This window comes from Eschscholzia californica, unplaced genomic scaffold (genome assembly GCF_041429995.1).
Source record: "Eschscholzia californica isolate CP2 unplaced genomic scaffold, dmEscCali1.0.p SCAF_1, whole genome shotgun sequence".
NCBI lineage: Eukaryota > Viridiplantae > Streptophyta > Magnoliopsida > Ranunculales > Papaveraceae > Eschscholzia > Eschscholzia californica.
This window is the reverse complement of record NW_028238198.1, coordinates 27,118,928-27,146,024: the sequence shown is the minus strand read 5'-3', so window position 1 is coordinate 27,146,024 and position 27,097 is coordinate 27,118,928. Positions and strand designations below refer to the sequence as shown.

The 27,097-nt window shown below is 35.8% G+C and overlaps 3 protein-coding genes and 1 pseudogene across 3 annotated transcripts in view; all 4 read right to left on the bottom strand.

The window, feature by feature from the left end:
* LOC147565629 (uncharacterized) overlaps nt 1–27,097 on the bottom strand; it is an 85,092-nt gene that overhangs the window by 13,266 nt on the left and 44,729 nt on the right. Inside the window, exon 2 of the mRNA XM_086652135.1 lies at nt 821–1,259. The gene's annotated coding sequence lies outside the window, so the exon portion shown is untranslated. The remainder of the gene's footprint in view (nt 1–820; nt 1,260–27,097) is intronic.
* Nucleotides 4,438–7,046, bottom strand: LOC147565633 (uncharacterized). Its single transcript, XM_086667923.1, has 4 exons — nt 6,773–7,046; nt 6,371–6,601; nt 5,641–6,089; nt 4,438–4,784 (listed from the first exon to the last, which is right to left on the bottom strand). Exons 2-4 carry the CDS (start codon nt 6,599–6,601, stop codon nt 4,745–4,747), a joined length of 720 nt encoding a protein of 239 aa, XP_086524049.1. The 5' UTR covers nt 6,773–7,046; the 3' UTR covers nt 4,438–4,744.
* LOC147565632 (P-loop NTPase domain-containing protein LPA1-like) lies at nt 13,761–16,420 on the bottom strand (annotated as a pseudogene).
* Nucleotides 16,539–18,605, bottom strand: LOC147565631 (histone deacetylase HDT3-like). The gene is made up of 4 exons (XM_086667913.1): nt 18,310–18,605; nt 17,862–17,932; nt 16,968–17,214; nt 16,539–16,878 (listed from the first exon to the last, which is right to left on the bottom strand). The coding sequence occupies exons 1-4, from the start codon at nt 18,320–18,322 to the stop codon at nt 16,730–16,732; spliced, it is 480 nt and encodes a 159-aa protein (XP_086524039.1). The 5' UTR covers nt 18,323–18,605; the 3' UTR covers nt 16,539–16,729.

Sequence of the window (27,097 nt, the reverse complement as noted above, 5' to 3'; positions counted from 1 at the left end):
TTTCCGAATTTATCTCCCTACTTCTCTATCACGTTTCTTAGGCGGTTAGGGTTTTCTCTGAGACTATTTATACTGGCCGAATCTGAGAAGAGAAAACACACAACTCAATTTCGGGTATCTTCCTCTTTCTGTCTGCTTAAGTTTTGAATCTTGCAATTTCCATTACTATCTCTGTTAGTGCAGACAGAGGAAGCAAGTTGTGGACAATCCTTGGGGAGTGATCGGAAATCAGTAATTAGCACCACGGTTACTCCGAAATCACTTTCAAGGCAGTGGCCTCCATACCACGACACAGTGAATAAAGTTCTAATCTACGCAACAGTTCCATTGATCTATCCCATATTTCCAACAATTTGAAAGTGATTTTCTGATCAATGGTTGTTGTTAACATCAAAACCCTACCGGATATGTCAAAGATGGCCCCTCTTGACGGACCCAACTACAAGAGATGGTCACAGAAACTTCTTATCTTCTTCGAACAACTTGAAGTTGATTATGTTATGTTCGAAGCTTTACCTTTTGGGTCCACAATCGACATCGACATAACCCTTATCAAGGATAGGTGATGGGCCTAGCAAGTTTCCTAAATAGGTCTACACCCGCAAGTGCACGGGTGTCAAGTTGTAATAATTTCCGGTAAGACCGGTTCGTTCCTCAGAGACTAAGTGAAACCTATTATAAGACTTGGAAGTAAGACGGTTTTTGTAAAATGATTTGGTTTTGGTTTTTAAAATAAAATAAATAAAATATTAAAATAAAATTACGGAAATGAAAATGAACTCAAATGGGGAGAGGAGTCTAGGGTTTAGGATTCCACCACATAAAATCACTTTTAGAAACAAAGACTTAAAATGGTTAATTCTCTTTTTTTTATAACTCAGAATTTCGGATAATGAACTATCCTAATTCCGGGAGATGTTTTCGTTAAAACCGAATAAAACATAACAATGTAATCATTTTATTTTAAATAAATAAATCTCTAAACTACTATTTATCAATTAATAAGTATGAACCGTCAAATGATTTAACATAAGCACGATGCATCAAATCGAAAAGTATAAATAGTGAAAAGAAAATCTATTTATCAAACTAAAACGAATTAAACTATGAAGCATTAATCAAGAGTTAATCAATAAAAATTATATCTCTAAAAGATCAAAAATGGGTTTCATCGTAAAACCCTAGATGGAGAGTCTTAGTTAATCATGATCGAGATTTAAATAAATATGAATAATAAAAGAGAATGGAAGAAAACTTAACTTTTACGCTATTTCCAAACCAAACAGACCCTTAGGGAAAATAATTTTCTCGTCTTCCCGGAAACGATTTCCTGGTGAGAAAATTATTTCCCCACTGTTTTCTCGTCTTCTCCAACTCTTTTTTCTCTCTCTACTTTCTGAAATCTCCACTGTTTTCTTCTTCTGTTTCTTTCTTCTTAAATCACTCTCTCTTTCTCTCTCTACTATATCCGAAAGGATCAGAGAAAATAATGAAGAAGTAAAAGAAAACTATAAATATCAAACACAATTTCTTATTCAACTTTCTGTTACAACTCTCTCTTTACAATTCTTTCTCTCTTTCTTTATTGATAATTCTTTCTCTCACTAAAAGATTAACAACAGAAGAAGAAGAAGAAGAAAAGATAAATGGTATAATGATGAACCTTCTTTCTCTCTCTCTAATGTTTCTGTTAGTTGAGCTAAAGGAGAGAATTCGATCTCCCCAACCGAGATGATCTCTGGTTCTGTTTCTTCTCCCTTTTATATCCGAGAAGATGACCAACATCAAAATAGCAGCTCCCTTTCCTTCTCTGTAAAAATCTCTTTCAAAATCTTATCAATCGAACATCTCCATTCAGATTCAATTTCCAGCCGAGATTCCTTTAAATAAAACCAATCAAATCTTCATGCCATCTACCCTTCATTGATCTCCATTATATTGAGAAAATATTTCTCAATCTTCATCTCTGTTTTCTATCCAAACCGAGACCGAGTTCCAGCTATCTATATTTCCATTTCTATGAAGTTTCTAAAAGTTCCTTTAATTTCTTTCTCTTTTCTTTTCAAGATCTCTCTTTAAATCTGTTTCATACTCTCTCTCTCTCTCTCTTGTAAGCACCGACCGATATGATAGAAGGAGAAAGAATAAGACTTTCCTTCCCTAAATTATCTTCTCAAATTATTTCCCTAACTAACTCCTCTCTGGTTTCTCTTTTACTAAGATTTCACAATCTTTTTAATTTAAATAAAGGAAAGAAGAGGATGGGAAAGAGATAAAGAAGGAAGGAGTAGTTGCACACGTGATTGTTGTAAGGAAAGGGATTATCTGATGCAACATGGCCTATCACGTTTACTTGCCTTTCAAAATAAATGAACGTTGGATGAAGCAGCTTGTCACGTGGTCCGTTGAGATTAATAAACTCGAGCTAGTGGTATGAAATCGTATGTACCGAATCATTCTCCTGATTTGGTATAAGTCTGTCCCGCTATACCCGAACAAGTACCGCGCATAGTGATGTCGCGCCTCTGCTATACGCCATGTGTCTCCAGAAACTTGGTGCTGACCTTGGTCAATTGTATTTGACCCACTTTGACCTGCTCTAGTTTGATTCTCCGAACTCCGATTGGACTCCCGTTTTCTCCTACGGACTCGTCATGGACCCCACTTTTCATCCGAGTATCACAATTTCCAAAATACCATAACCTCCAAATGATCGAAATGCCCCTAATGTGTCAATCTCCTGATTTTAACCGTTCTTTCACGCGCAATTCTGTAGAAGACACCTGGACAGAAGAAACAAGTAACTCATGAGAGTAACTGCCCGAAATAGACTAACTACTCCAAGTTAAGAGATTCAGATGGGACATTTTCATGTCTCATCAATAGGGCTGCTGCTTCGAATGGTGATGTCGTCAAACATCAAAAAGACAACAAAATCATTCGAGATCACCTTCTAAATCACATGGATAACAAGTTATTCGACTTATTTGTCAACTACAAGTCTGCTAAGGATATCTGGGATACCCTTGAAAAGAAATACGGTGTTGATGGTGCTGGAAGGAAGAAATACATCGTAGGAAAGTGGTTACAGTTCTAGATCAACAGTGAGTCTTCAATCATGGATCAGGTTCATGTCTATGAGAACCTGGTTGCGGAAACGCTTGCTGAAGGGATGAGGATGTGTGAAATTCTTCAAGCTAATGTTCTGTTAGAGAAGTTTCCTCGATCCTGGAGTGACTACAGAAACCATCTCAAGCATAAGAAGAAACACATGTTCCTTCAGGAGCTAATCAGTCACATGAGGACTGAAGAGGCAAATCGCCTCAAGGATAAGTTTGCAAGTTTTCTTCTTCAAATTCTACGACCTCAATTGCAAACATACCAATCATTAAGGGCTTTTGACTTTGAAGCTAATAGAAATTTAATTGGGTCTAATAGTGAAAACAATCGCCGAGACATCAATATCTTTTTTGGCCAAAATAGTATAGTCTAATTATAGTTTAGCCAACTAAACTGTAATTTTGGCTGAAATTTCCGTCCATCCTCGCGGATGACGTTCACATTCTTCTCATAATGACAAAACTACTGTGACATACCAACAGTTGTTTGTTTTCTACAAATTATTGTTCGTTTTCTACAAGCTATTGTTTGTTCAAGAAAATTACATATGCTCTAAGTTATATATGATGATGTTTTTCGATCTATTCTGAATTTTGAAGGTTTGGTATTTTTTTTTGCTAGGCCAAATTTGACCAAGTCAAGAAGTCAAATGATTGACCAAGACCACACACTAGCAGACTCTCATCGAAGTTATCAAGGTGGTGGCTCAGATGAAACTCTGCCACTCTAGTCTTGACTTGGGAGGTCGACATGAATATCTCCAACACATACACTGGTACAGAGGCAAGCGAATAAATGAGAATCTGAGCAACAATTTTATAGAGAGTCGCAATTTAAGACATAAAAGATTTAGGGGGAAAGGGAGAGACACAAACATAGAAAGAGATAGATATGTGAAAAAAAAACATAAGGTCGCCAATAATGGCAGTTTGTCACTAGACCATGCTACCGTGGAAAAGAAATAGTGATGACTTGGTAGGTAGGCCCCCCCACCCTCCCATCTATGCTGGTTGTCTTTAGAACTTCTTCTCCATCCATATACCTCTTATACCTTAAACATACCTGTTATACTTTAAACATCTTCACTTTGTTGATATCTTCCAAGTTCCATGGAAGGAGGAAGAATATCCAGTATTATCCCAATTTATAGAATCTTTTATGCCAACAATTAGTAACTTCCAAAAAGAGACCCAATGTGGTGGGGCTCCAATCCAATGTGGTTCAAGATTTAAGAACAGAGACAAACATATATATACAATACACACACACACACACATATATATAGTCAAGAGAGGCACTAATCACTAAAACAATATAACCTAAGAACTGAAGTACACAGATGTAAACTGTTTCAAATTTTACAAAAAGATTGGTTGTCCGACTCCAAGTGGTAGTGTCAAGTGATGTCAAACCAACCATAACTATTCATCACAAAAAAAAAAAAAAAAAAAGTGCCCCCTGGTCGCAGAATAGTAATTTCATCTTCACTGAGTCACTTTTCATAGTCTACTTCTTCTTCATAGTCGTACTCTTCTTCATCGAAATCTTCATCAGATTCAATATCTCTGTCCAAAATATTTTCCTCAGTCCAGAGTGGACAAGAACAGGTAGCTATCTTATTATTTCATTCCACCCCACACTTGTAACAGAAGTCATTGCCAAACCTGAAACCCAAGTAAGTTGCATTCAAGATATTGTCAAAACATGGAAGAGTTTTTTTTAAGATCCTGCATCATTTAGGAGGGGGTCTGAGACTGGGCTATGAGTACGAACTCTAGCCTACCAACTGCCAAAGCCTTTTGTCATGGAGCATTTGCCAAGATTAAACTCTATACACGTCGGTCTTTGGCCCGAGTGGCAGAAATGGGAACAATATGGAAAACTACAAGGGTTTGGGCCATTACAAGTAGATGTCATAGGGAATTTCCAAAGTGGTAAACAACAAGGCCAAATGGTCAGACCTCTGCATTAAGTAAGCAAACAAATGAAGCATGATAGAAAAATTATCTCCTCTTTTTGTACTCTAATACTTAGAACACATAGTAGTAGGAGTCATTCTAAGTTAACACCACACAGCACCCAAAAGGCGAAATAGGACTAAAGTTATGACTAATAATGAAACACGGAAGCAACCATAACTCGCTCGTTAAGTAAACCTCTGAAATCATACCAGTATCTTATGTGACTTCAAGGAACATGCTTAACCATGAATTAGTGATTTGTTAAAAAAAAGTTCATCAATATTAACCACAGCATTCATATACTAAACCTTCTAAAACAATATCCCGGAAGGAAAAAAAATCTCAAATATTTCATAGCACAAAGGTTCTACTAAGCATCACTGATATTGAAGTATTGGATCCTAAGTTTCGGAAAGATGTATCATTTCACACCAACAAACTTCAAGACTACATCGATTGTAGACAAGAAGACCTACCCTAGTTTTCTCCTAGATATTTCTATCTTAACAATTCAAAACAAAACAAACTTCGGTTGGTTGTTAAGAGAGAAAAAAAATACCTCCAAGTCATGTGGAAACAACCTTCAGCCAGTTCTATCATATGGTTGCACTTCATAAACTTGATACAGAAAAGATCATGGCATTTGATGCACTTCCTGGCTCCGGATCCATTTGTGTTGTCGAATAAATAATTATCAGAGGAAAGCTCCGCCTTTGACATCAAAGTCGAAAACTTTGGGTATAAGCAATCATCAACGGCAAACACTTGACTAATATCAATATCTTGCAAGCAGATTTTACAAGTTTCTTTGATGTTTTTGGGTTTATTAGATTCGTTCCATTTCATAATTTGAGAATCCATAGAATCCCATGCCAGTTTGAACGCGATTTTGACATCATTCGTTGCCAGTAAATCTGCACGACAACTCTTGAGCATCCTTTGAAGGGCAAACACCTCTTTGATTAGTACTTCCGTATTACGTCGCTTCAATCTCCATCTCCCAGTGATCTGTGTGAGAAGGTTAGCCATAAATTAATGCCTATGATGTCAGGAAGCAGAAATCAAATTAAAATTGTGGGAAAATTCCGACTCACAAGTAGCCAATAAATGAAATCATTCATGTGAATGTTATGTCATGAGATATGATTATCTCTGATATTGAACCTGAACCTTAAAATGTGGGGAAGGTTCATAATCTTGAAATGTTGAATATCAGAAATAAGTGATACTCAGAAATGTTCAAAACTTTAAAGATGATAATTTAAGTTAAAAGAAAAAGTAAGATTTACCTGTTTAAAGTGGGTGAAATAACCAATTAAGATGATAACCACAGAGACTTTGAAGATAACTTTGTGACTTTTAACTATTTCCTCAGTGACAAAACCTTCACCAAATGCTTTTTCGAAATAATCACAGAGACATTGAAGAATGATCACGATCGATGAGTTCTTGATCGTGATCATATTTTCTTGCTTGTAGTTGTCCAATTCCGGGGTTGGGTTATTTGCTCTCTCTGCCATCTGCAAACACGGGAAGCAAGATCAAGAACTAGAAAGAAAAAGAATTTAGAGAGAGAGAGAGAGAGAGAGAGAGAGAGAGAGAGAGAGAGAGAGAGAGAGAGAGAGAGAGAGAGAGGGGGAAAGAACAAGAAAGATAAAAATTTGGAGAAAGGCAATGGAAAAATATGATACCTGATGCCAATAATAAATGAATTAAGACATTCTCTTTGTGATCCTTCTTTGGGTGTTCTGGATGTTTTTCATCTTCTCTGGTCCCTTGTTGTATGTAGCTTTTGTTACTTGATAAGGGGCGAAGAAATAAATGTATATAGTTGAGAAAACCGCCATGAAAGTAAACACAAAGGAGACGATGAGAAAATCTTGAAAAGACATTTCTGCCTTGAGAATGTTAGAGAGAGAGAGAATGTCAGAAACAGAGTATTCATATTTTATAGAGTTAAAGCGTACAACAAGATTTGCTTCTTTCATTAAAATGACCATATTACCCTCAGTCTGGCACTAAGGCGGTAAGGCCTATGGGCTACCTTTCCAACGAATCAGTTGCTCGAAGTTATAAAACCACCCTGTGTTTTTTGCTTTGGCGCTCCAATTACTCTCCGTTTTTCCTTTTCTAAGGGTGCTAACAGTAATAACAAGAGGCGTATATAGAACCTTCCATAAGTTACCACTAATAACAGAAACAAGCCTAGTTTGGTCATTTGAAATTTCGAGTGCCATACGCTCCCGCCAATTTACATTAGCCAAAGTTATTGTTTGACTCCATATAATAACCCTATCATATCTCAGAGGGTTTCCAAACATTTGTTTTTTTGAGAATTTTTATCCAAACATATTAGGGTGACACTTCCAAAGAAAAATCGGATTATCTTCTTTATTTTTGTCACGACGCAGAATTTAGGCAAACGTTAATGGCAAAAGAACAACGAACTCCTCGTGATCTTACCCCTAATCCTAACACTAAATCTAGGAACGGTGAAGACAAAAAGTTCCAATTCAAATATTCAAATCATTAGGAAGTTAGGAGCAAAATCAATTGGAAATTCATGATATCCTTGTAAATTTGGGTTCAAAACTATCTTTGCTTTCAATCCTGGATTTGGAAGAGGTGTTCCAGTTCGTTTTAACCCTAAAAAGCAGATATGTACTTCCGTATAAAGATGGATTTGTGATTTACATTGAAGGAAACACAAAGGATTTATTGGTAAAGCCTATAACAAAGATTATTTGGTGTAGCAGTAATGACTTTCCTAGTACCGTTAGTTATGTAAGAACGACCAGATTGGATCATGAAATTGACCGTCTTTTTTTTGTTGAATTTAAAATTTAACGTCTTTGGTAGCAATTTTTCTCCGTGGACTATTGCTTGTGTCATTATAATTTTCACTCTTCTATGAAAAAAAAACAAGGGATGTTTTGAAAAAGTATGGTTGGTGAGTTAGTTATTTTTGTGCATACAACACGAACCACTTATGATTCATGTTTTGTAGATGTCCCCAATTTTAACTCAATTACTGTAAGGACTTGAATATTCATATGATTGTTTGTTTAAATGTTTAATGGAGCTGAAACTTCATCCAAAAAAAAATATCCAATGTGTGTTATTGACCAAAATTGTCAACAATGGATATCGGTAACATTATTCTAGGATATTGATGAAATTACATTGCTAAAATCATAATTATATAGTTCATTAACTAAAATTGTTTGATGCAAAGTAGTTTGGATCGACTGATCCACCCAAATAACTCGGAGAGTAGATCGTGTTAGGTGTAACCCTAGCAGATCCCATGTCAGAATGATATATGAAACTTTTGAATTGTTGGAGTTTAATTTGAATTATCAGAGGATATTTGTGGCCTATTTATAGAAAATGTAACGTATTATATAAGAGCTAGTCAAAACTTGGTCGAGTTACTTGGCCTCGGATCAGTGTAGATTAGGGATCAACCCCTGTCTGATCCCAAATTAACTAATCTTATCGCCAACTGGGTAGTCTATAAGTGTTGTTCAACCCTCCACTAAACTAGTTCATCGAAGTCCCAACCATCCATCTGGTTGTCTCATCTTGTTACTTCTCTGTGACACTAAAGAGCTCAAATAATTAAGATACAGTAAAGAGCTAAAAAAGTTAGCATACATGGTAAACTAAAGAGCGCTAACGCGGGCTAAAGAGCACTAAAGCATTAAAGAACTGTAACTGATGGCGACGATATCCCTCTTGGGCCTCTCGGCCATAGTATTAGTGGGTCTGACGGCTAGCTTTTTTACATTAGCGTAGTTTCCAGTTTTAGTATTTAGAGTTTCCATATTTAAGAGTCCTAGCAAGCAAGGAAAGTATCTTTAATAGTTATCTTCTTTCTTTATTTGAGTCTAACTAGGAAAGTATAATTTCTATATAAGAGAAGTCTAGTCTGTCTTGTTAATCATGACTTGAATGATCAAATACAAAAACCTCATTGATATGCATCTTCTTCTTTTAATTATTACAGTTATTACAGTTTATCTTCGTTTATTATTGTATCTTCTTAGTTTTATCGATGAATTCTATTAGTTTTACGCTTTCGCCAAAATCTACATCAGTAACATTACACTAAAGAGCCCTAAAGAGCTCAAACCGATCCAACATTTTTTTTCATTTGTTTTCTCATCTAGAAACAGTTAACATACCGTGTAAATTGAAAATGCAAAAAAAAACAATACTTCAGGCTTTGATTTAATTAGAAAAATTGTATCTGTGGGGACTCACTAGAGATGTTGTTTCTATTACTAACAAGTAAATGAATAACAATAACGGGTTGATGAAGTTCAAATGTTCCCAAGAAGTGGATGAGGAGGAAATTCAATTGATCTTCAAATTGGGAATTAAAATTTTAATTTTCAACCAGTCTTGAGTAAATGTGGGGTTTGATGCAGTTTTATAGAATAATGCAAAGACAGATACTAGAGGCACAAAGTTTACAGAATTGACAAAGGTATTCCATCAATGAAGTTTACAAAGTATATATAGAGGCATGGATAATATACATAAAACCCTAAGACTAATTACATCACATTACAACGGTTGGATGTAAACTATCATGGACCTTGGAATGATGTAGAGGGGCGTCCCTTGGAGACGACCGGTCGGCCGGTGGTGCCCTTGTATAAGGGCACCCTATATCTTCCAATGCTCTAAACTCATCACCCGTTAGTTATATTTGTCCTTTTCGCAAAATAACTCTTGTTTCAACTATTTTGATCTTGTGCATGTGCGAAACACGTGTGTAATCTAACTTAAATAATTTTTCTTTTCAAATTTTGAATTTTTCACTTTTTCTACTCAACCAGTTTTCAGATATTACATCTAGCATCTACCTCATCTAAGTTTTAGTTACATCTACCAACTAAAATTTAAATACATCTACCATCCAAGTTTTTGCTACTCCTATCCATCCAACAACTATATTATTTGATTAACTTTCTTTTTATCTATAAATAAAACCATCATTCACTGTACACCCGTCCAACTTCATCTTTTTCTTCTATAGCTTCCATCTTCTACTTTTATCATTTTCATTTGTTTACAATGAATAACGATTTTACTTCTTGTGTATACGACACCCATGGAGTTTTTTTGGTTGTAGTCGGGTCATAAGCATCATCAAAACTTTCATCAAATGTTGAGGGAATGTGTAGTGATGTTTGCTCCGTATCATCATTCCCCAATTCAACAGTCTGGAAATTAGGAGACCTAATTTCTAGAAAAAATCGCGGACATTTGTTAAACATCTCGATTCATATATGAAGAATATGAGAGAGAAAGAGATAAAATAAGAAAGAAAATGAGTGTGGGAGTTGTGTATGTCCTCCACATGACCGTCGGGAGCCCCAACAGTCATGTGGGGACCGACTGTAGTGCCCATATTATTCTAGTGGGTGCCTATAGCACCATCCCTTCAACCACTTAATAGCCAAAAAACCCTACTGCCCACTTTTCTCTTCTTTTATCCCTTTAACCGTGAGCTAGTTAGAGAAAAAGGGTGGCGGGTATTGGATGCTCTTGTGAGTTGAGGCCAAGAAGAAGAAGAGGAATATCAAGGTGTTGGTGGCTTTTTATTTCTTTGGTTCTTAGTGTGGGAGTTCTCACTTTCTTCATCTCTTCATTTTCTTATTGTAGTCATTAGTGTTAGAGAGAAGGAGTTTGGTTCCAGAGAGGGAAACTAGGGAAAGTGAAGGAGAAGAATGAGGCATCAAGCTTGGTGATTTTTCTTTGTTGTTCTTGGTGTGGAGCTTGGTTTACTTTGGATCTAAGGTAGGTTTCTACTTCTCTAGGGCTTGAATAGTCATTTTTATAGAAAAACCTAGACAAACTAAATGACACTACAAACCCTCGATCTTGGCATTACTTGCACATATATTAGGATTCTTGAAACATATATATATATATATATATATATATATATATATATATATTGTAGGGTATTATACCCTTATACTAGTATTTATAGCGGATAATGACATCTAATGTCTAACACTAGTATTCCCAAGATCATCATGCAAAACTAGTAATTAACTAATAAGAAGATAGTAGATTACCTTAATCGCTATTTCCCTCGAGCTAGTTGAATAGATTAAAGAAGACCAAGAGCTTCAAACGCGTCCACAGCTACTACTGGTCCGGCCAGGAAGCTTTCCGGCCGGATTTCATGAGTTTCTAAAAAACTCATGTTTCCAATTTTTTTATTTTTTTCCTTTGCAACTCTAAGTTGCTATTTTCCAATTTTAAAACACTTCTAAAATTCTTCCAAATCTTTTTAGAATACTTCTAAAATTCTAAATTTTTTTTTTCAAGAGTTTCCAAAACTTGAAACCAACTCTTAACCAAACCAATTTTAGATCAAAATCTAGGTTTTTGAAACACTTTCAAGAACAAATTTTGAAAACAATTTGATGAATTCTTGAATCCTATTCAAAACCAATCAAAATTTTGTGTTTAAAACACTTTTGAAACACTTTCAAAACTGAAATCAATCAAATTCAATGTTTTGTAACAATTTCAATCATCAATTTCGATTTCTAATTTGAAAACTAGTTGAATCATATTCATTGTAATCAAATTATGAGTTTAAAATACTTTCAAAACACTTTTAAACCACTTTTAAACACTTTTATAAACTCAATCTATCAAACTCAAGCATATCAAATATCAATTAGTTCGATTCTTAGCAAAAACTAGTTAATTGCAAGAGGCTCTGACGCCACTGTAGGGTATTATAACCTTATACTAGTGCGTATAGCGGATAATGACATCTAATGTCTAACACTAGTATCCCCAAGATCATCATGTAAAACTAGTAATTAACTAATAGGAAGATAGTAGATTACCTTAATCGCTATTTCCCTCGAGCTAGTTGAATAGATTAAAGAAGACCAAGAGCTTCAAACGTAGCTCCTCTACTTGGGACACCGATCGGTGTATTTAATCTCCTTCCTTGAAAGCTCGCTAGCACTCCAATGGTGGTTTGATAATAATAAGACCTTCTTCTTGCTTGACTAGAAGATAGCTTGGGAATTAGCTCACGATTGTAGTTGGTTTCTAGCTAAACACTATGACCCCTAAATCAATCGGACTTGATGATCTTCTTCATCAATTGTCCTAGCCGACATATTGCTCGTATTGTCATCTTGGTCGAAGGACATCTCCTTCAACTCCTTCATATATTAGAAGTAGTAGATTTTTGCATTTCTACAAACTCATTTTTAGGTCACTTTGAGTCCCATCTATGTGCTAAATTTTGAAGGATATTTGGATATTTGCCCAATGACATACTTGATGAACCATAAAATCTCTATTAACATTCTCATGCTACATTTATGTAATACAATGATAATTACTGCTAAACCCCTTTATTTGCCATGATGTTAACATATAACTCTTAAAATTAGATGTCTCTCAGGCTCTCACTATTGGACAATATCCTTTATGTAGATACATGAACATGTGTTAGAACTCAACATGATATGAGAATTGTAGGCTATTATTATACATCGATTCATTACTTGCAAAACGTTATAGATATGAAACTCGTATGTCGTAATAGATTGGAGAATATGATTTTGATCTATGTATTTTGTGGTGTGATGCTATTATATGTGTGTGATGTGATGGAGTTGGTGGAGGGTTGTAGGAGTTTTGTGTTTAGTTCGACCCTCTCTACCGGACGTGACCTAGGTATGTAGCGTATAGGGTTGGCACTAACAGAAGGGTAACCTTGTGGACCACTCTCTTATACAACGTGGACACCAACTTGTCATATTGTATTTAGTTGTTTACTACAAATGGTGTGATGCTATTATGTATGTGTGACGTGATGGAGTTGGTGGAGGGTTGTAGGAGTTTTGTGGTTGGTTCGACCGTCTCTACCGGATGTGGCCTAGGTATGGAGCGTATGGGGTCGACGCTAACACATGGGTAACCTTGTGGACCACACTCTCATACAACCTGGACACCAACTTGTCAGATCGCTTTTGATTGTTTGTTACAAATGTGATTTACTTTATTTTAACGGTCACAACTCGGATACTATTTTCGGACACCTTTATATTGTTTTGGAGTTGTCTATTTGTTTTGGTAGTTCTTGAAACTGTCTATTAAGGCTTTAGAGGTTTCGAAATCTACTTGTTGGGGTCTGACAATTTTTTTTTCAGGACAAGAAAATCGGGAAGTGCCACCTGTTTGAGTCATAGTTAGGCTTGGAGGAGTTTCTTTCGTAGTCTCCTTTCTTTCTTTAAGTAGTTATTTGGAGTTGCATCTCCTAAATACTTGTTTTTTACTTTATTTGATCTTGTCCGACATATATGTCGTTTGAGAAACTTGGTAAAGTGTTATTAGTTGATTTATTGTTACTTTTGAGCTTCATGTTCGATGTTATTTGTCTCTTTGATGAGTATATCGTATATGTTCACTGTTCTGCGGAAAAATGCTTTAAGTTTAAGTTTTCATGGCGGCCGACGTGGAAATCTGGATTTGGGGTGTTACACCGACCTTAAAAGGTCTCAGTCAACTCTACAAGTAGAGTCGCCTGAGCTCCTCTGTGGGCCTAAGCCTCAACTCAACCCAAAGAGAAGCGGATTGGAGCTAGGGGTTGAGGCTCAAAGTTTGAACTTTGGTTCTCGACTCCTAAAGATTGGAGTTGCTCTGATCTCCAAGGACTAAATTAACTACTTTGCTGAATTCTTTCTCATCATCTGACCAGTTGTTTTGTCCATCTCGCAATGCGAGACCATCATATTCCTCGTATAACTTTGCTGATTCTTCGTTTACTGAGCCTTGGCATGTCGAGGCCTTTTGCGTGGGCCTACGAGATCTCACTCCTAAAACAAAATCCTGAACCACGAGGTGGCAGTTAACCAGTGACAATATACCACCTATAAAAGAATGGCCATAGAATAGTTCTGTTTTATATCTCCTTGGCGGCTCCATCTGACATTATCCTTGGCAAGCTACAGCAAGAAGAGTAATGCCTACTCACAGTATCGTCTCTATCGGTTCCATTGACTCTAGACTCATCACAACTACCAACATGACTGGTGCCACACATGTTGACTGGCGCTGCCTTTCCAATCGGTAAAGGTCCATACATTGGATTTCCTATACCTTTCTCACTACAATGACCGGAAATTTGTTTCCGGTTGTCATTTGATTCAACAGGCCAAGCCTTAGCAACAAGGCCATCAGTATTCAAACGAGTCATTAGATGCAGGGGCGGATCCATGGGGGTGCGAGGGGGTGCGGCCGCACCCCCAGGATCCCAAAAAAAAAAAGAATAATAGTAGTAGTTTTTCATTTTAATATATACATAGGTGTATCTAAATATATATCTTCTGATGGAATAAGTTGACAGAAAGCAAGTCTTTGGCTCAGTGGTTAATTAGCCGGATGCATTGTTGTAGAGGTCAAGTGGACATGATTTCGAGTCCAACCATAAGCATTTTGACTTATTTTTTTACATTAGTGTGTTTGAACCTATATATAAAGAATAGTGTATAGGTACCATCAATCGGAACCCGGCCAAATGGTTGAGGAGTGTGAGGTACTGGGTTCGAATTCCATTATAAATTGTTCGAAGAATTTTTAACTTTTAATATTTCAATTATCCTGAAATTCTGTAAAATTTAGCATCTACCCTAAATCTTATAAACTTCAATTCATCTACTATAACTCAATTCTTATTACTAGATACTACTACTTCTTCCTCTAATCAAGTCTCAACTAGCAACGAGGGAAATATATTTTAAAAGAATGTTTTCTCGAATTCATCAAGTTAAACACCAGAAGTTCCAGACTCGACTACAACGTTATTTTCCATTCCAATATCGGGACCGACTCAGACACCGGAATCGATTCCGACATTGGTAAATTGTCTCAGATTTAATTTGTCATCCTTGTCAATTGATCCGAAACTTAGACTACCAATTTCATGTTATGAATCTGATATGAGGCAGAATGATGATTTCTCAAATTTAAATGGGATTGGAGCTCTTGCTAGAGCATTGATGGAAACTAAGAGAGATAAAACATATTATTTTGTTTATTTGCTTATCACTTTAGCACTAACTTTGCCGGTTGCAACTGTCCCGTTGAAAGAATTTTTTCAGCTATTAAGCTAGTTAAAACGCGCATAAGAAACAAGATGAGTGATCCGTAGTTGAATGATAGTTTATTAGTCTTTATTGAAAAAGAAATTTTTGTAGAAATTGACAATGAGTCGATTATGCGAACATTTCAAAATATGAACTCTCGGAGAGGTCAATGCGTTTGTAATTGTTGATGTATTAATAATTAATGAATATAAATATTTTTTTAATTACTGTATTTGCAAAAAAAAATTATTTAAGTATATAAATCCGCACCCCCTAAGTAAAAATTCTGGATCCGTCCCTGATTAGATGCCTAGACGTCTAGACGACCCTTTTCTCTGGATAAGTTGAAACATTCCTTTAGAGCTTAGTGAATTAATAAGCAACATATTGGTGTTTGTATTATCTATTAGAGAAACCGTATTTGTGGCAGGGTCAAAGAGAAATTCCCCTGCTTCTCTCCTGCGTGGCTTCCTAAACAACTAAAGACAGTGGCATTGGTTGCTGCCACACTTTTGTCGACGTTTATTTTTAGAACTAAATGCTTATCTGATCTCTTGCATAGGTATTCTTGAATGGTTCTTATATTACGTATACACTTTAGGTATTTGTTCATTGGTGGACCCAATGTCATGTATTCTGCACGAACTGCAAATCGTTCCATGTGTTTATCTTCGTTTGTGATATAAATCATGAATGGGATGATTGATGGATGTTTCTTCATGAGTCCCATCTGTCACAAGTCTCCAAACTCTAATGAGATACATGTGTCTATTCCTGAAATATTCCTAGACAAGTCCCAAATCTCGTAAATGAGAAATGTATCAAATAGACAAGGCATCACCCTAAATCCTAAATCCCAAATCAATTTTGGTATCCATTTCGACAAGTGAAGTAGTCATTTAATTATATCGGAAGTACTTTTTTTTTTTGATGAAGGATATCGGAAGTACTTGGTACACCAACAGAAGGGAGAAACAAAGACCATAATAAGATTTGAGAGAAAAATATTCTATATAGATTTCTTACCACAAAATTGAGGCTCAAGTGAACTTTATACCACTCAACAATCATCTGTTTTGAACCAATCAATTCACTAGCACATGATTCATACCTAGGAGCTAACTTTGTAGCCTTCCTTTCAGCTGCAACTGCTTCAAGATCCAAATATTCACGACTATATGATAGGTTGAGACCCATAGTCAAGGATGAAGTATTAAACGGATTTTGAATCTAAATTATGTGTTATTCCTTCTGTTTATAAAAAATAATATTTTATATTCATAATATATTCATTCCAAGCAATCAATGTAATGTCTTTTGGAGTCGTGACAAAAGAACAAAAAAACAAAAATTTCATGAACTTATACACTCAATTAAACTTAAAAGAAAGCAAAAGAACAAAATCAAGTTTTCAACTTAAAGATGTTCCCCAATGATAGAGCGGCCAAACTAGATGATGAGGCAAACAATGCTAATAAGGCCGGCCCATGATGATTAAGATTGGCTTCAAAATATGATGAGGCGTCCACAATTGATCATGGCAAAAATGATGGTTATGAAGGCCAAGATGATGAAGACAACTTCACGGTAAGACAACATATTTTTCTGACGCCTTTGCAAAAGATTCAATCGGCCTTCTTCAGCTTCTATAGAATCTGAAAAAGTTAGAAAATTAAGAAAATTATAAGGTAACAAAAATAGGTAATAAACTACTTATAGTTTCATGGACTCTGAAATTACGTACCGTAGTAGTCATCAGAAGTATAGTTAATCTTGTCTACAAATGATTTGTATCCAAAAAAATAAATACTTCCATTTTTCGAGTTGTGAGAGAGATCAAATTCCTTCTCGAATGTTAAATCGTAAGTAATTTGTGTGCACTTATCAGGTGAGAGTGTGCCCACAACAAGTGTTTGATCACCATTCTTCACGTAGAGATGAATTGAGTCTTTGTTTGCTTCGTCGTGCTTCTTTACTTCACCAAGAGATGCCTGTAAGCGCCATAAGTTCTTTAGATTACATACAGTGTGCTAGGGTTGCAACTTTAAACCTTTTAAGGTAGAGATTCTAATCTTTTGTATTAACAAACATAGATAACATAAATAACAAACATTTCATAATCAACTCTCACAGGGGACCCATGTACGCTCCTTTGTGTACTCGCCTAACAGAATAAGGGATTTTTTAATCTTTTAGAGTCTTGTTTTCAGTTTGTGAGAGACTAGAATACCCCTTGTTTTATTAACCGCCTCAATAACAAAGTTAAAGAGAGCACACGGGGAAGTCCCCCTATTAGGGTTTTCCATAATTATCCTTTGGGCCAAATTATTCAGGGAGTAAGATATCCTTTTGTTTAACTAATTTTTTTAAGTGTTATTTCTTTAAACTTTAAACGCATATACCATTTTCATTATATGTGATACTGATAAAACCCAAGACTGGCCCCTCTAAACCGTCTGAATCAAAATTATCTGAATCTGACTCGTATAAGTAAATCCTAGACCCGGTCTGAACTCTTCTTAAACGAGTCAGACTCTAACCCAATCGGCATCGCTATGGTTGGTGGGCGCTCATACGCCCCCAAGAACTATTTATCGCAATAAAAAAGTATATATTGCCATCAATGAATGTAACCAACCTGTGAAAGGTGCAAAATTTCATCTTCAGCAAATTCAACTTTTAGGGTTTGTCCTGGTTTCACTTCAACACCTAACCATCATTAACCCAAAAAAGTCAGTCCAGTTTCAACATATAATTGTAACAAAATATTAGGAATTTTAGTCAATAGATAGAGTTATTTCAGATTGATCATGATACATTTATTTAATTTTGGGCTAAAGAATTGAAGTGGTTGGAGTTTTTAATTATAATGAAATTTAAGTTCGTCTATCTAAACTGTTAGTCAGAAGGAATTCACCACATATGAGTTTGTTGGACTACCATTGTACAAAACTAGCAAAAAATTCATAATTACTAAAAAATTTGAGCGACAATGAGAGAAAGTGAGTAACTTGAAATTAAATTATAGTTTTCCAACCACAAGTAACTAATTCTTTAGATTTAATGAATAAAATAAAAAAACTTACCCCAGAACTCCATTGATATTATGATCGAATTGAAAACAGAGAATGAGGTGAAATTTGGGCAGACAATGAGAGAAAGCGAGTAACTTGAAATTATATTATAATGTGTACTGATGATATTTATAAAGAAATATATACACAATCCGGATGGAATCTATCTTCTACAAGTAATGGGATTGCAAATTTCTATTTTTCTACAAGTAGGGTATGTCAGTTGCCCAGTGATGTGTTTGGCTGGGGTTGAGTTTTTAGAAGGTTCATTACGGGAAGGGAGGTCAGGATTCTACTGGTGGGATTTCAAATTTCCCACCATTGTTAATTAAGTTCTTTATTTCTTTCAAATAGGGAAAGAGGGATTGGACGAATGGTCTAAAATTCGGCCCAAAATAAGAACCTAATCCATAAATGTCCAAAAATGTAAAGCAGGTCCAAAGCGTCAGACGGGAAGATAAAAATTTCGAAACGCTCTTATTCTTTTCGACATTTACGAAAGTGCCATCGAAAAATTTCCAGGAAACACGAAAATTTCTGAAAAATCATCTGAACACCGCCCATCAGAGCTTTCAATTATAATTTTGAAAATTTCTGAAAATTTCGAAACGCCCTCACTTCTCTCTCCCTACCATTCTCTCTCTCTCTCTTCCCCGGTTAGGTCGCCGGCCAGAAGATTTTCCGACCGGCGACCATGAAAAAAGAAAATTTCACTCACTCTCTCTCTCTCTAGAAACTCCGGCGAAGGGAAGAGAGAGAGGGAAATTTTCTTTTTCATGGTCGCCGGCCGGAAAATTTTCCGGTCGGCGACCTAATCGGAGAAGAGAGAGAGAGAATGGTAGGGAGAGAGAAGATGAGGTGGAGAGAGAGTGAGGTGAGGTGGAGTGTTTTTTTTTATTTCTCCGAAAAATTTCTAAAATTTTACATATTCCCTTTAAAATTTCAAACCCCGAAAACTATTTAGCTTTCCCCAAAGCGCTGGCCTTTAGAAATTGGAAGAGATGAAGAAGATAAAATGTGAAATAAAATAAGAATGATGAAGAATATATTTGGATGTATAAATAAGAAGAAAGAAGGAACTGAAACAAATATAATGGGCGGGATCCAAAAAAAATTGGCCAAAATTTCGGCAAAAATTGCGCCATTTTTGAAAATTTTAAAAAAAATCTGAATGTTTTAGAGATAGAAACAAAATAATGTACGAAAAATTAAGTATTTCTCTGTCGTCGCGTCAGATTGTCAGAAAATATGGAAATGTCTCGTCCAAGGACAAGAAGGGGAGAGAAAAAAAAAGAAAAAAGTGATATGTCTCTAACATTTGGACTATAATCATATTTTTTGTCGAAAAACGATTGGGCTCTCATTGGACTAGAATTACAATGTGCTATGCCTCCCTGACTAAGAACCTGATAAGCGTAACTTTCTGAATGAATTTTTTCTGACAAAATTAATGGGGTCCTTCTTTAATATCACCATAAGATGGTTATTTTTTGTGGGTACAAATATGAGTGTACATTCAAACTAACCAAACCAAAGAAATTTGTCACAGAAAGTAAGTCATAAGTACCCACCCTCCACATGATCTCTGTTAAAAAAAAAAGACGCTCCACATGATCTAAAAGTACTTGTGGCAACGCTTTAGTTATGGGACCTGTAATAGTTAAACTTCGTACTAATGTGCTTAATGACCACCACACGTTCCTTACACATATCAGTAACAAGTAGGTTCTTTCTGTCGATATATGTATTTTTGCTTCCACTGTTATAGTTTTAGGAGAAGAAAACCACATAAAATTATCAAGAAAGATCTTTAATGGTCTCTTTATGGAATCCATAATTTAGAGTCCTGAAACAAAATTTTAAGGCCATGTTTCTTGTGTTGTTGTAAAGCGTGCAATGAACTCGCCTCCATAGTAAATGTTGCGATGATGGTATGTTTAGTACTACTCTAACATATCCCCTTTCGCGATTAGCACTATTATCGTTGCACAATCATGCATCAAGAATCTTTCCCAATTCTTTCGAGGTAGGCTTCCTAAAACAATGCAAAGATTTTTTTGATTTATCTATGTGAATATCTATTCCGATGACATAAGAGGCTTCACCTATAGCCTTCATCTCAAATTCTTTCGAATTAGGTTTCTTCCATCTCATTTATCAAACAGAACTCACTGCTTGTAAGTAAAATATCATCTACAAATAGGAGTAGAAATATGTATTTGCTCCCACTAACCTTAAGGTATACACGCTGATCAACCATGATTTCTCTAAAACTAAATGATGATATAACGTTGTGAAACTTTAGATACCATTGGCGGGAAGTCTGTATTAGCCCATATATAAATTTCCCGATATATGGCTTGCAAATAAATGGTGATCTTTCTCGTCAGTAAAATCAATATTAGTGCAGTTCCTTCTTTGAAACCAGAGATAATGGTAATATATGCCTTCTAGTATGTCAAAAAGTGGCTTCTCAGATACATCTAGAAAATTAAACTCGTAACCTTCAATTCAAACACTTCTTTTTCATCTTCAGTGATAAAGATTGCATCCCTTTCTAGAGAAAATGTGTGATTCCTATATAGATTTGCATAACTGTGATTTTACTGTGATAAGACACTGACTTGATGATAGCCACGCAACATAACTATTAAAAGAATATCTTTGATCATGATCGTTGATCTAAATATATGCCAGCCTTGACTCGTCAAAAACGCAGTTTTCTGACGATCAACTGAGATATAAATATATGTCAGCCTGAAAGAATATTTAGCATTATCTCTGTTGATTCTGACGATCTCTGTTGTGGGACGCAGTTGATTGATTCTGACGAGTAAAAAACGCAGTTGATTGATTCTGACGATCTAAATATATGTCAGCCTTGAAGATAGAATCAACAGAGATAATGCTAAATATTCTTGAGCTCTTATCTTCTTGAAAGAAATGTCGCCTACGCGGAAGGCTTGATAATGCTAAATCCTTTTCTCTTATCCTGAGATACGATCGTATCCACTACGATCAGAAAGATTCCATTCACAGTCCTGTTGTGTGACTGTGACATCCTTTAAGTCGGTTATTTACCGCCATCATTCAAGCCTATATAGATTAGCAATTTTTTGTATCCACTACGATTAGAAAGATTCCATTCACATGTCCCTCTTGGCTAACGTCGTAACATTCTCAATTTTTTGTATAGATTAGCAACTTGGATAATATTTTAGAGAAGACAAAGTTGAGGAGATAAGACAGAGGGAGAGAAATAAAATCATATATCTCTCTGGTTGAGGACAAATGGTTTATGTCGTGTAGAGATATTAGTGGAGAGATAACCAACTAATTTAGTGGGAACTGGAAAGATTTGGTTTATGTGGTGTAGAGATATTAGTGGAGAGATAACAGACTAATTTAGTGGAAACTAGAAAGATTTGGTTTATGTAGTGTAGAGATATTAGTGGAGAGATAACAGACTAATTTAGTGGAAACTGGAAAGATTTGTTGGAGAAACCATGAGAGAAAGTGGGCAGTAATTATTTTAGGGATATATATTTATAAAAATAATAACTAATGACACTATTAGCCTTCTCTTTTGAGTCTATTTACAGAAATAGAGATTTTTACCAACCGTCAGATGTGATCTGTAAGAAACTCCAAATAAAAATGGACGGTCAGACTCATCCCTCATGTAACCGACTGACCTATTTTATTATAATAGATTATCCCTTATTATAAACATTATTTCATTATCTCTTATTATTGTGGGCCTTTATGAGGCGGACGGCCCAGCCTTTTTGAGGTGGGGGGCTCAGGGCGTCCACCCTCCCCCCCCCCCCCCCCCCCCCAAACACGACTCTGCTTACGGGGACAATATTTAAATTGTACGTTCTCAAAAATTACAAATTTTTTGATTGGACCCCGAAATAGAAAGACCTAATTTGAATATGATTCTAATTAAGGTTTCTCTATATAAGGGTCATTAGAGAACAAAAAAGATGTAGATTTTTCTCAGAAAGAAAAATTATATAGCTCTCTCTCTCTCTCTCAAAATACAGCTAGTGGAGAGAGAGGATTGTAGAAAAAAACTCCCGTTCTATCAATCTAGTCAAGAAGAAGGGTTCTTCTCAACCTTCTATTAAGTCCTAGCAGACTGAAAGGAAGGGAGATCAAGTCAACCTACTCGGTGTCTCAAGTAGAGGAACGACACTTGGAGTTCTTGATCTTCACACGCGATTGGAAAGGTTCGTGGGAAAACGCGATAAAGGTATTTATTCCCCTTCTAGTTCATTGATTAGTTCATGCTAATGATCCTGGTAATCTAGTGTTAAACATATAGATGTTTGAGATTCCGCTTAGAACACTAATAATAGGTGTATTAGATACACACATAATCCAACAGTTGAAACATCCCTTTCCTTCACCACTAACCACCATTCCACCATCTTCTTAAACCTTAAGGCATAGTCACCATAAAACCACCACCACCACCATTGAAACATCCCTTTACTTCACCACTACACCGCCATTCCACCAACAGTCCATCACCATCACTAAAACCCACCACCACCAGATCTCCTTATGGCTAAATCGCTCCATCACGATCGGCTTCACTGTAAGAAAGAGGGAGAGAGTGATGAAGAAAGGGACGAAACCCTCGCCGGATCTGGCGAGGGTTTCTGGACAAAAACAATTACTGGAGATAAAGGTCAGCCTTATCAGGCTATCACTAGCCACAACCATTATATCTCTTTCGATAATATAATTCCTAATATGTAATGATTTCGCTCGAACAATGTCTAGCTAGCCGCCATTACTTCCGCTACTAACTCGTTTGGAACTGTGATGTTCTTTAGTGGAGTACTTTTTAAGAAATGAAATATTTGTCGGTCAAATTTAAGTTAGTCTTTTTTACCATCAACTTATAACTTTTTGTTAAAAAAGTGACAATACATTTCTTTCCGTTGATACAAATTTGGTGAACAAAACTTGTACACAGTAAAATTTTCCGACAAAAATTCCACCCGTTCCTAGAGAAGTATGTCAAAAAAAATGTAACTGTCACCCAATTTTTTTCTTGCCCACAAATTCGGTGCCAAAACATGAGGACTTAGGTTTGTCTAATGTGGTGGGAGTCCAGTGGGAGTGCATGAGAGAAAGAAAAAAAAAATCGAACTCTTTTGTGGAGTTTATAAGTTTTTACTTCAAGGGCTTCAAATTGAGGTTTAATTTAACTACTATGAAAAACAAAATCTAAACTGTTGTAAAGTAATCCCACATTGGTGGTGAGAAGGAGTGAGGTGCTCCTCTTAAGAGGTTAAACACACTTCCCTAGTGAGGCCTTTTAAAAGGGTTTTGGTATAGGAAGAGCATTTTTTAGAAAATGCAGTGCATTAGATAGGGAAAGCCTTCGTTTTAGAATAGGGAGGGATAAACATCTTTTTTTAAAAATATTCCAAATTTATACTTTGGTCCGTCCCATCAAACTATTTTGGACCAAAAGAGAGAGAATAGAGTATCCTCCTGTTCGACTAAAAACCTTCGAGAGAGAAGAAAGAATCCTGTTCGACCTAAATCCTAGATGACTAACACAACACTCATCTCCATAGAGAGTTTGTAATTCTTGTTATTGCTTGATTTCTCAATAGATTTTTAGGGTTTTAACATTAATTAAAGTAACTTTTGAAGATTTCAAATATCAATATTGCAATGAAGAATACAAATAAGGATGTAACTCAAAAAATATATAAGCGACATTTATATAAAAGAAATTTCGCTTAGCATAAATAAAAATTCATGAATACCAACTAAAAATTTTTAAAAAATTCGGCCAGAGCAGTTAAAAAAACAGACTAATTTCAGCCATCTCAGCCGAAATTTATTACTATTTTCAGCGGGACCGACCGAAATTTGTTATTTTTTTTTCAATCAACCCAACCGAAATTTGTCTTTTTTTAGGGTTATTTCCTAAATGGCCCCCAACTTTGTGACCAGCTTCCTGCCTAGCCCCCCTACTTTATCAATAATTCCCATATGGCCCCCTTTTTCAGTTACCGTTAACTTTCCGTTAACCAGTCATCATTTATCTCTCCTCCATCTCATCGCTTCTCTCTCCCACCTCATCGTCTTCTCCGGCAAGGTCGCCGGCCTTCAAACTTTTGAAGAAGTTTTTTTTATTATTTTCTCTCTCCTCTCTTTCTCTCTCTAAAAAAAAATATTTCTGTCTAGATCTGGTTCATTAAGAACCAGATCTGACCTTGAAGAAGGTCTGAAACAGACCTTCTTCAAGGTCTATTCGGACCTTGAAGAAGGTCTGCAATAGACCTTTTTCAAGGTCTGTTTCGGACCTTGAAGAAGGTCTGTTGTAGACCCTTTTCAAGGTCAGATCTGGTTCTTAATGAACCAGATCTAGACAGAATTTTTTTTTTTTTAGAGAGAGAAAATAATAAAAAAAAAAAAACTTTTTTTAAAAGTTTGAAGGTCGCCGGCCGGAAAATTGGCCGGCAGACGACCTTGCCCGAGAAGACGATGAGGTGGCAGAGAGAGGCGATGAGATGGAGGAGAGATAAATGATGACTGGTTAACGGAAAGTTAACGGTAACTGAAAAAGGGGGCCATATGGGAATTATTGATAAAGTAGGGGGCTAGGCAGGAAGCTGGTCACAAAGTTGGGGGCCATTTGGGAAATAACCCTTTTTTTTAAGCCGTTACGACAGAAATTTGTTGTCTTTTTCAGCCGACCCTACCGAAATTTGTTGTCTTTTTCAGTCGATCCAACCGAAAATTCTTTACGAAAAAAACGACCTAAAACCCTAAAACGTTTGTTCAACCATAGAGGAAGACAAGAAAATGATATTTCTTTATCCGAGACATATTATCTTCATTATAAATGTCTTTGTTTAAGTCGATGTCCACGTTTAAGTCAAAGGAATCTTCTTTCTTGATGTAGGTTGCATCCTTCATTAACGGTGGTTCCTCATTCATGAGATCTTGAGGCATCATTAAAAGCTCGAAACTAAGACTATAGTGATGGTAAACTTTGCAAGTTTTTTAATACTAATGGTGATGTTGATAGTAGTGACGATATTAGGGTTTTGGTTGTTTATGTGAGAGAAACCACAAGTGAATAAAATATTAGATTTATTATAAATTTTTATCTAAGTCCTTCTATTTTGACAGTATTTATTAAATGATCCTTATAACGGCCTCCTTAAATTAATTTAGTAAAGGAAGAGCAAATACATAAATTGACCTTTCTAACGCACTGCCTCTACTAAATAGTGTTTTTCCTATACCAAAAGCCTTTTAAAACCGTGATGCCCAGGTGTGCCAAAGCGGACAGTATCACTAGCAGCTCAGAAGGCTGGTCCCCACCATCTCATAACATAAACAATAAAATAAAAATATTGTAATATAATTCTTCCCCAAAGTACTATGTTTCCAATACCAAATGATTTCCCAACGAGAAGTCCTAGCTCCCTATAGAGAAATAGGGGACTTGGTACAATAGAGAGAGATAAATGTTTACATGTTATTTTGTATTTATACCAAAGAAAAATTAAAATAAAAACTTTTTACTTATTAATGTGCCTTCATCTGGCGGCCCAACAAGATGTAGAATAATACGATGGTGATGTTAGTTAGGATCATGAAGACGATTGCGAGATTTAACAATATATTTTGGCGACGCTTTTGTAGAATATCCAGTTGGCGTTCCTCAGCTTCTATAGGATCTGAATAAACAAAAAAGATTTAAAAATGCTAAGACAAGAAAAATTAATTGCAAGGTACATATAATTTCATGGACTTTGGAATTACTTACCATAATAGTCATTAAAGGTATATTCAATCTCGTCTACTGATGATTTGTGTCCACCGAAATAAATAATTCTATTATTGCAATCGTGAGAAAGCTCAAATTCTTTTTCGAATGTTAAATTACAAGTAATCTCTGTGCACTTATGGGCTGATAGTGTGCCCACAACAAACTTTTGATTACCATTCTTTACGTAAAGATGAATCGAGTCATCGTTTCCTTCTCCTTCCTTCTTTACTTCACCAAGTGATGCCTACAATCAACTTCTTTAGATTACACACAATAAATGGTTTGGGTATAGACTTGTTTGAGTCTGAATCAGACACGTTTGAATTCGACTTAGTTCCCAAATCAAAGTTAGAGTTTGACTTGCGCGTATGAGTCTGACACGTCTAAATCTAAGTTTTGAGTGTGACTTTCCTAAATTTTAGTCGTATGAGCCTGACCCGTCCAAATCTTGACTCTTTTGAAAAGAAACACCCACGAAAGTAAAAGATAATCAATATCCTTTACTAAGTGTAGGTGTAGTTCCCAAATAGGTCATTAATGAGTACTACATTAATAAGAAAGACAAACCTTTACATTTTGTAGTTCCAAATAGGTCATTTATCCGAAATCGCCATTAATCAAAATTAGTATAACACTTTTAATTTTTTGGAAGTAAATAATCTGAGTCTGATTCTTCTGGATCGTCTGAGTCTGACTCTTTTGGACTGTCCGAGTCTGACTCTTTTGGACTGTCCGAGTCTAACTCTTTCGAATTTAAGTTTATTTCTCGCACTAACCATATGGCCAAAAACGCTATTCATCGCAATAAGAAAGTATATATTGTTGATCAATAAATGTAACCAACCTGTGAAAGGTGCAAAATTTCATCTCCAGCAAATTCAACCTTTAGGGTTTGTTCTGGTTTCACTTCAACACCTAACCAACATTAACCAGAAAAAAAATTAATCCAGTTTCAATAAATAATAATAAAATACTGGAAATTTG